This window comes from Borostomias antarcticus (genome assembly GCF_949987555.1).
Source record: "Borostomias antarcticus genome assembly, contig: scaffold_570, whole genome shotgun sequence".
In the NCBI taxonomy this organism is placed as follows: Eukaryota; Metazoa; Chordata; class Actinopteri; order Stomiiformes; family Stomiidae; genus Borostomias; species Borostomias antarcticus.
The window spans coordinates 1-10,000 of NW_028176797.1; the positions used below are offsets into that span (position 1 = coordinate 1).

Genomic DNA, 10,000 nt, shown 5'->3' on the forward strand with positions numbered 1-10,000 from the left:
GGTTTAATCCATTAGAAGGCAAAAAGGATTCCATCTCCATGTGTTTCCTTTTCTCTGGTAAATAAAAACACATGCCCTCCCAGCCAGGTGCATATACTCACATACTGGACCTAAATGCACAAGAAAAAAACGCCCAAAGAGTGTTTAATAACAAGAATGTCAAACACACAAGTCCAGGATCTGTAACTCCATAGTCTAAATCCAGAAGGGGGGTCAAACGGTCTGCAAACGTTGTCCAATAATCCGTCATCAGGGCCGTCTGGGGGATATGCGAGGCCCTGTGCGAAACAGCCATTGCGAGGCCCGGTCTGTAATCCAATAGTGGAGGTAGGTGTCCAGGAGGAGGGGTCAGGGAGTCCAAGTGTCAGTCCAGAGGCCTGATAACCCTAACCCTAACCCTAACCCTAGCTGGGCAGTCAAGCCAGGCGCTGCACACTGGGCCTGGAGAATCTAACCTGAGACAAAAACTGTGAGAGTCCTCCGACATGAACAGCAACCAGGCTAAACCTGGCTAGTAAACAAGTTCTGTGAGAAGACCTGGCGATGACTGACCAGATGACCAGGTTCAGATGACCATGGTCAGATGACCAGATGACCAGGTTCAGATGACCAGGTCCAGATGACCAGGTTCAGAGATTCAGATGACCAGGTTCAGAGGTTCAGATGACCAGGTTCAGAGGTTCAGGTGACCAGGTCCAGATGACCAGGTTCAGATGACCAGGTTCAGAGGTTCAGATGACCAGGTTCAGATGACCAGCAGTAAGTTGATTCACCAATAAGCCGACAGACGAATAAACATATGTCACGTTTACATTTACAGGTGTGTTTCTGTTTCGTAATCTCAGTGTCTTCTGACTTTTACATCAGAAGAGGGTTAAATGCATATCACTAGAAGACATTGTGTACTTGCAAGTGATGCATATCATTCACACAACATATGATTATGTTATGATGATACTACCTGAGTGAGTGAGATGCGAGTGTATATTACCTGAGTGAGGTGTGAGTATAACTACTATATACTACCTGAGTGAGGTGTGAGTATATACAGTACTATATACTCCCTGAGTGAGTGAAATGTGAGTATATACTATATACTACCAGAGTGAGGTGTGCGTATATAATGTACTATATACTACCTGAGTAAATGAAATGTGAGTATATACTACCTGACTGAGGTCTGAGTATACTGTACTATATACTACCTGAGTGAGTGAGTTGTGAGTATACACTATATACTACCTGAGTGAGTGAGATGTGAGTATACACTATATACTACCTGAGTGAGTGAGATGTGAGTATCCACTATATACTACCTGAGTGAGTGAGATGTGAGTATCCACTATATACTACCTGAGTGAGTGAGATGTGAGTATACACTATATACTACCTGAGTGAGGTGTGAGTATAACAGTACTACTGTGTATACTACCTGAGTGAGGTGTGCTCCTAGCGCCCAAAAACAATACCACAAAACAAATACAGAACACAATAACTATTGATGAAAATAATAATCAAATACAAATACAATGAATAAAACTACCTACTTCTGCACTCTAATAAGGGTTCTGTGGTTCTACAGTCAGATGGAGCGGCCATGCTGGCGTTCCCACCTCTGATCTGATCTCCTGTTTCCTTTGTTACTCTCTCTCTCCTTCCCTCCCTCCCTCCCCCTCTCTCTCTACCTTCCCTCTCCATCCCTCCCCCTCTCTTTCTTCCTCTCTTCCTCTCCCCACCTCTCTCTCTCCCTCCCTGTCTGTGTCTGGCTGAGACAGGCCCTGCTCCCAGGAGTCCGTAGTGTGGTGTGGAGTCCTGGGGTGGAACAGGACAATAATGCTTCCCATATGTACAGCACTGCACACATTAACGTACACTACACACACAGACGCACGCACACACGCACGCACACACACACACACACACACACACACACACACACACACACACACACAGAAAGACACACACACACACACACACTCGCAGGCATGCACACACACACACACACACACACACACACACACTCACTCGCAGGCATGCACACACACACACACACACACACACACACACACACACACACACACACAGTGATGCACAAATCTCACTCGGTATTGTATGTGCAAACTCTCTGCCAAGGCAAACACGTCTCACCACATGCACCAGCATCCTGGTCCTGAGTTCAGTACCGGCTCTCATCCTGGTCCTGAGTTCAGTACCGGCTCTCATCCTGGTCCTGAGTTCAGTACCGGCTCTCATCCTGGTCCTGAGTTCAGTACCGGCTCTCTAAGAGCTTTTTCCTCCATCGCTCTGGTCCTGGAGAGGGAAGAGAGCATTGGTCTCATTAAGGATTATATGACCTAGTCAACCTGTCTCACTGTCTCATGAAGGATTATGACCTACAGTATTCAGCCTGTCTCACTGTCTCATGAAAGATTATGACCTAGTCAACCTGTCTCACTGTCTCATGAGGACTATCACCTAGTCAACCTGTCTCATGTCTCATTAAGGATTATATGACCTAGTCAACCTGTCTCACTGTCTCATTAAGGATTATGACCTACAGTATTGAGCCTGTCTCACTGTCTCATGAAAGATTATGACCTAGTCAACCTGTCTCACTGTCTCATTAAGGATTATATGACCTAGTCAACCTGTCTCACTGTCTCATGAAGGATTATGACCTACAGTATTCAGCCTGTCTCACTGTCTCATGAAAGATTATGACCTAGTCAGCCTGTCTCACTGTCTCATGAAGGACTATCACCTAGTCAACCTGTCTCACTGTCTCATGAAGGACTATCACCTAGTCAATCTGTCTCACTGTCTCATGAAGGATTATGACCTAGTCAACCTGTCTCACTGTCTCATGAGGACTATCACCTAGTCAACCTGTCTCACTGTCTCATGAGGACTATCACCTTGTCAACCTGTCTCACTGTCTCATGAGGACTATCACCTAGTCAACCTGTCTCACTGTCTCATGAGGACTATCACCTAGTCAACCTGTCTCACTGTCTCATTAAGGATTATATGACCTAGTCAGCCTGTCTCACTGTCTCATGAAGGACTATCACCTAGTCAATCTGTCTCACTGTCTCATGAAGGATTATGACCTAGTCAACCTGTCTCACTGTCTCATGAGGACTATCACCTAGTCAGCCTGTCTCACTGTCTCATGAAGGACTATCACCTAGTCAATCTGTCTCACTGTCTCATGAAGGACTATCACCTAGTCAATCTGTCTCACTGTCTCATGAAGGACTATCACCTAGTCAGCCTGTCTCACTGTCTCATGAAGGACTATCACCTAGTCAACCTGTCTCACTGTCTCATGAAGGATTATGACCTAGTCAGCCTGTCTCACTGTCTCATGAAGGATTATGACCTAGTCAGCCTGTCTCACTGTCTCATGAAGGGATTTCACCTACAGCAGTCAACCTTATTTACCCTGGGTTTTTATCAGATATGTAAATCTCTCTTAACTCTCACACAGGACCCAGACATGGTATCACATGTAAGCATGGATGGGGAAAGTCCTCACATATACACACACATTATATTACAGTCATTTAGTTGACGCTTTTATCCAAAGTGACTTACAATAATTGCATTTAACGTAGGAAAAGACAATGTACTACTACTTGCCAGAACTCACAAGTGCATCTTCTTTCTAAAATAAGTGACTAAGAGCATAATCTAGTGCTGAAGTGCAAGAATAGCAATCTAAGGCAAATGCTCCTGTTAAAGTAAACAGCAAACACACACACACACACACACACACACACACAGATACACACACGGGTCATAGAAGCAGATATGTCTTTAGTGCTTGGGAACTGTAGAGACAAGCCGGGTATTGTGTGTGAGCTGCGAGCTGTGATCAGAGCGGAGCCAGGTAACATCCACAGACAGATCCAGACAACACTGGTGGACAGCAAGGCGTCTGTGTGTGTGTGTGTGTGTGTGTGTATCTATGTCTCTCTGTGTCTGAGAGAGAGAGAGAGAGAGAGAGAGAGAACCTGCCAACTATACCGAGACATCAGAGGCACATACTTCCCCCAGATTACAAAAGGTCCATATCTGTGGGGTGAAGCAGAGCGATGAGCAAACACAGCAGCTAGATCTGTGAGCAGTTGTGACAGGAAAAGGACGCCAGGTGGAATACAACTACTGTAAAGACTGTCAATCATCTGCGTGTCCCTGCTGCACTATTTGCACCATGCTGATTTCTGTACATAGACACACTGTACGTACAAAAAGGAACAGATACCTTTAAATACATTTATGAATTAAAAGTATTTACAGTTCTCACATATTTGTATTTATATTTTTCAAACTGCAATGTCCACACCCTTCTAACTTATTTATATTTGAAGTTATCTTCATTTATCTGAATATACTGAACACACTGTTCTATTACACATCTCCTTATTTTACTTACTTTATTATTAGAGGAAAAGCCTCTTTTAGTGTACGTTTAATTGTACTTACATGTGTGTGAGAGAGAGAGAGAGAGAGAGAGAGAGAGAGAGAGAGAGAGAGAGAGAAGGAGAGAGAGTTTGTGTTTGCGTGTTTATGTTGGTGTGTTTATTATTTTCATTCAATTTCATTTTCATACAATAAAGTTGAACTTGAACTTGAAAGGAGGAGAATGAAATAGTTTGTGTGTGTGTTTGCGCATGCGAGTGTGTGCATGTGTGTGTACACACACACACGCATGCACGCATGCACGGACACACACACAGGCACGGACACACACACACACTGCACCCATGTCATCACCACACCGAGAGATCTGAGAGGACAGATGTGTTCAACAAGGGGATTTTATTCTACCCCCCATCCCCTACCCCCCCCCCATTCCCTACCCCCCACATCCCTTACCCCCCGCATCCCCTACCCACCCACCCCCCCACCCCCAATGCCCTAAGGCTCCACTGAGCTCAGAGCCACGCAGACCGGCGCTCGAGAGAGTATTTCCAGAGAGAGCAGAGAGAGAGAGAGAGAGCAGAGAGGCTGCAGAGAGAGAGCAGAACAGCAACACGCCCGGGAGACCAGCACCGAGACCGGCAGGGTTTCACAGGAGATCACTTTCAATCACGCTCACACACACACACTCACACACACACACACACACACACACACACACACACACACACACACACACACACACACACACACACACACACACACACAGGTCTGAACCTCCTCCTGGCCTTTTTGAACATCTCAGTTCGACTTGGCAAGCGCCCCAGATAGTTTAGCTACACAGCCAAGACAATCACATAACCATATCAACACTGTACCTTTCCTGAGCAGAGTGCAGCTCCGTGCCCGTGCTGCAGTGTGTATGTGTGCCGCGTAAATGTCACAGCCAGACTTAGAGCTTAGAGATGGTTTTCATAAGTCTGGATAGATCGTTGGGGTGGGGGGGGGTGGAGGGAGGGAGGGGGGGGGGTGGAGGGGGGGGGGGGTCCCATGTACAGTGAAGGAGGTGCAGTACTCGGGTCAGGCACTGAGTGGCGTTGTTGTCGACCCTCACGTTGGGACTGCATGAGTTCAGATTTTTCTTACTGGATCACGTGCTACACCGAATAGAGGAAATTAATGGAATCATGACTGAATGAGTGACTGGATCGATGAATGAATGAATGAATGAATGAATGAATGAATGAATGAATGAATGAATGAATGAATGAATGAATTATTACATCATCTTCCAGTCGTCCTCTGGGAGCAACCTATAACAGACCGCAGGGAAGGACAGAGGGGGCGACGACCACTCACACGGTTAACCAATCATGTCGAAGCTGCGTGAGAGAATGCTGAGGTCGAGCAAACTTCTCTTCTGCTCAGCATGGGGACTGCAGTAGGGAAGACACACACACACACACACACACAATCTCTCTCACTTACCTGCACTCTCTGACACACACCTATGCATGCACACAAACACACACATACTCTCACACACACCTACGCATACGAGCACAATCACACACACACACACACACACACACACACACACACACACACACACACACACACTCATCTCTCTTGGGGATACTACAGTCGGGAAAACAGCAGGCTCTGAAGCAGCAACACCCACACTCGGTTGCCAGGTCAGAAAAGACAGTCAGGAGTAGAGTTGTGTGCGTGTTCCTGATGTCTGCGAGAAAGGCACCCACTCAGACAGAGAGAGAGAGAGAGAGAGAGAGAGAGAGAGAGAGAGAGAGAGAGAGGCTCTCTGCAGAGTCATTAATCCCCTGTCCGGGTTGCCAGGTTGGGAGGGGGGGTAGAGCTGGCAGTGGGGAGCGAGGAGCTGTTTTCCTGCTGACTGCGGGACAGTGTAAGACCCTCCAGAGAGAAGCTCTGCCATGTCAGTTAGATGAATGGAGGCGCAGGAGGAGGTGAGGAGAAGCCAGAGCCCTGAGGGGTCTCTGAGGGAGAGAGGGAGGTGCTGGCTGCTGGAGCCCGAGGAGGCGAGGGGGAGGGGGTGGGGGGGGGGAGTTGCTGCTAGGCACATCACACAGAAGGAGCACAGTGTGAGTGTAAGCCATAACTGTTTGTGTAGGCTATATGTCACTGTTATACCATGTGTGTGTGTGTGTGTTTTGATTAATGGTATTATAGCGCTTCTTTTGTTCTCAGGCCAGTCTGTGTGTGTGTGCGTGTGTGTGTGCGCACACACACACGTGTGTCTGTGTGCGTGTGTGCGTTCACAGAATTCCTCCATATCAAACCCAAGGGCCATATTAGTGTTTTTATTCCAGAGTATGGCATCATCTGTCTGCCCCTGGGTTCCACTTTACTGAACTTCTGTGTGTGTGTGTTTGTGAGAGAGAGAAAGAGAGAGGGGGGGGGGGGGAGAGGGGGGGGGGCGGGGGGGGGGGAGAGAGAGGGAGAGAGAGAGGATCTGTCTCTACCTCTGACACCATATGTGGTCCGTGCTTAGGTCCTTCCATCAGCCAAGTTTACAGGGAGAGGAGGGTATACTTAATCCCCAAAACAGGTGTGCGGAGTGGGCTGCAACCCTGCCATCATCCCCTGAGGAACCTGGTCTCCCTGTGAACTGTGAACTTTCAGCACAGACAGAGACCCAACTGTCATGTAGTCTGTCAAAGAAGCAACAACCATGAGGAGAGAGAGCGAGAGCTTTGGGAATTGTGATATTAGCAATCACATTTTTTTCATTTTTTTGTGGCTGAGGTCACTTGCACTGTTACTGTATGAGTAAGCCGATAGACATTGCTGTGAATCGTGCATTCTGTGCTGCTCAATCTCAAATGCAAATAGAACAACAATACCGTAATACAATCTATTTGCATAAAGTAGCCTATAGGCTTTTTAGCTGGTTTACCTTTTCATATAGGCCTATTATCCTGCCCGTTTTCAGTATAGGCTAAAACACAATGGTCACAGATAGACCAATACCATGTATGTATAAAGGCTTGCATACAATTAAAACTAATAAGAAACGATCAAATTAGCTGGCACAAGTGACAGTTTTATAACCCTCGCCTCACTGGGAACGTGGGTGAACGCGGGGGGAGCAACACAGTGAGGGTCTATGAAACAGACCCGGAGAATTGGAGATGGCGCTGTCTACAGTGTGAGTGAATAGCAGCCAAAGTTTGCAGAGCGCTGGGAAGTTTGCAGGAGGAGAGAGCCGAGCCGTGATTCCAACGAGAGCATTCTCACATTTACCTACGGCTTTCCAGCGCAGTCTTGCGGACTGCAGACGTCAGATAGCACGACGTTTGGTTTTGTGGAACTTTTGAATGGCTTTTTTCTTCTTCTACGGAGCAGGCTACTTGAAAGCCAAGAGTTTATGGTCCGTTGCCTGTAGGCTACAGCAGCGCTGTGGTTTCAATGGACCATCCCTTATCTTGCCACAGTGAGTTCCGAGCCGAAACGCGATTGTATACTTTTTTGTGGAGAAGGTGTGTCCGCAAAAATGAACCACTGCTGTATTGTCTGTTGTCTCGGCTGTTTTTAAACTATGAACGATTCCCGTGACAAGGAATTGATACCCTTATCTCGGAAACATCGACTCATGGCTGCAGCTATGCCCGGCGATGAGAGCCCACTGTCCGGCAGCATTTCCAGGATTGATCGGAACGGTATAGGGTTAGTGCACTGCTTCATATGTGGTAGCGGCGTTTCACAGGGGAGAGAATTGAGACTGCAAGTCAAACACCAAAGAGAGAATAGTCCCTTTTTCCCGTTTTTGCAAAACCAGGAGCCAGCGCCGGGGGCGTGTGAAGTCAGCACGGATGGACACGCTTTGGTTTGCGCAGTGTGCCACTGTTTTCTGGGGGAGCAGTGGAACTCGTTCGAGCGGACCCGGACACCCATAGAGAAGCGCATGTATTGGCTCAAAAGGCCGTATCAGTGCGACTCCCGACGGGTCCCTCAAGAGTGGAACCTCTCTTACGACCTGGAGAGGAGGATCAGTGTCGGCAGTCAAAATTGCGAGGGCGCCGATTCGGATTTCTCTTCGTTCTCCGAAAACGAGAATATGTCAGACCAGGAGCTGGATTTGGCAGACCGAATCGGCGTGAATAAAGAAAAGTGTTTCAAAGCATCCGCAGGCAGCAAAAGTGCTAAAGATAATAATAGCAGGAAAAACAACAATGTTGTCAGTGTTAAAAACAGCCCTGACTCCCAACGGGCAATCCGCTATCCTGTCGGAGCTTATGGGGCGCAGGGCTCACCGAAATCGGATAGTGTACTTCTGCCGAGGCGCGGTGCTAAAATTATGAATCATGTCTCTCAATCATCGGTGTCCCTGGCTCAGCCCCAAGAGAGCCTGCTCCGGCGGTGCTATGACAGCCCTCTCACAGACACACCTGTGCAGGACAACGGCATCATTATGCGCAACAGGCAGTGGCTCGCGGAGGGGAATGTCAGACACGCTGACCCGCGCGAGGTCCAGCGCGCCGTCGACAGCAGCTGTAGTTCCGCCGCGAGGCAACCGTCGCTCCTGTCCCGCCAGCGGAGGGACGTCCCCGACGCCGCCGCCGGCCTGTCACCTGTTGACGCCGCCGTCTCCTCCAAACGCAACGCAGCCGGCCAGGGGCAAAGAGACAACCGCAGGTTCACCAACTCCGACAACTCTGACGAGGACGAGATCAACATAACCAGCGACGATGACCGCGACACGTTGGACCGAGTCAGGAAGCGTGCGGCGGCCCAGCTCAGGTCCCCCGGGGTCAGCGGCGCCCACCGCCACCAGAGCGGCGGCGGTGCGGACGCCGGCCCGGAGGAGTGCGCTTGTTTCGTCTGCGGCGGCGGGCTGAGGCAGGGCGGGCGCTTCCGCGTCAGCGTGCAGAAGCAGGAGCGCGCCCAGGGCGAGCCCTTCTTCCCCTTCCTGTGGCTCCACGCCCCGCCCCCCGGCGCCGTGCCCCTCAGCCCCGGGGGAACCACCCTGGTGTGCGCCAGCTGCCACGCCTCCCTCACGCAGCAATGGCAGGGCTTCCAGCGGGCGGACGTGCCTGTCCTCCAGCGCCTCTACGTGGTCCCCCTCAACCGGGCCTCCAGCCCCGCCCTCCGCCCTCCCCGCCTCGTGCCCCAGGAGCCGGGGCCCTCCCGGCCCCCCGAGCGCCACCCCGAGCCCCAGGCCCTGCCCCCCCGCGAGGCCTGCTTCCTCTGCGGGCAGGACTGTGGTCGGGACGTGAGGGTGGCGTACGCCCGGGCGGGCGCCGGCAAGGCCCGCGGCGCCATGTACTTCCCCTTCATCAACCTGCTGCCGTGCCCGCCCAACGCGCAGGGCGTGCGCAACGGCCGCGTGCACTGCTGCCCACCGTGCCACGCCCTCCTGGAGGAGATCTGGGCGGCGTACCGCCTCAGCCTCAGCGAGGACCTCATCGCCTCCGTCAGCTCCTTCCTGGGGAGGTACCACGCCGCCATGGCGGCGGTGGGTGGGGGCGCGGCGGCGGTGGCGTCGTCGGGGTCGGCCCGCCCTCAGACGGCGGCGTCCGGCGGCTCGGCATCGGTCTGC

The 10,000-nt window shown here is 50.5% G+C and overlaps 1 protein-coding gene across 1 annotated transcript in view; it reads left to right on the forward strand.

Moving 5' to 3' along the window:
- Window positions 1-7,999: 7,999 nt before the first annotated feature.
- The window catches only part of LOC311328137 (uncharacterized protein), a gene marked incomplete at both ends in the record, with an annotated part of 2,482 nt that continues 481 nt past the window's right edge, over window positions 8,000-10,000 (forward strand). Inside the window, 2 exons of the mRNA XM_084462158.1 lie at window positions 8,000-8,557; window positions 8,798-10,000. The exon at window positions 8,798-10,000 is cut by the window's right edge and continues 481 nt beyond it. Of these exons, the coding sequence (XP_084318284.1) occupies window positions 8,000-8,557; window positions 8,798-10,000 (1,761 nt within the window). The remainder of the gene's footprint in view (window positions 8,558-8,797) is intronic.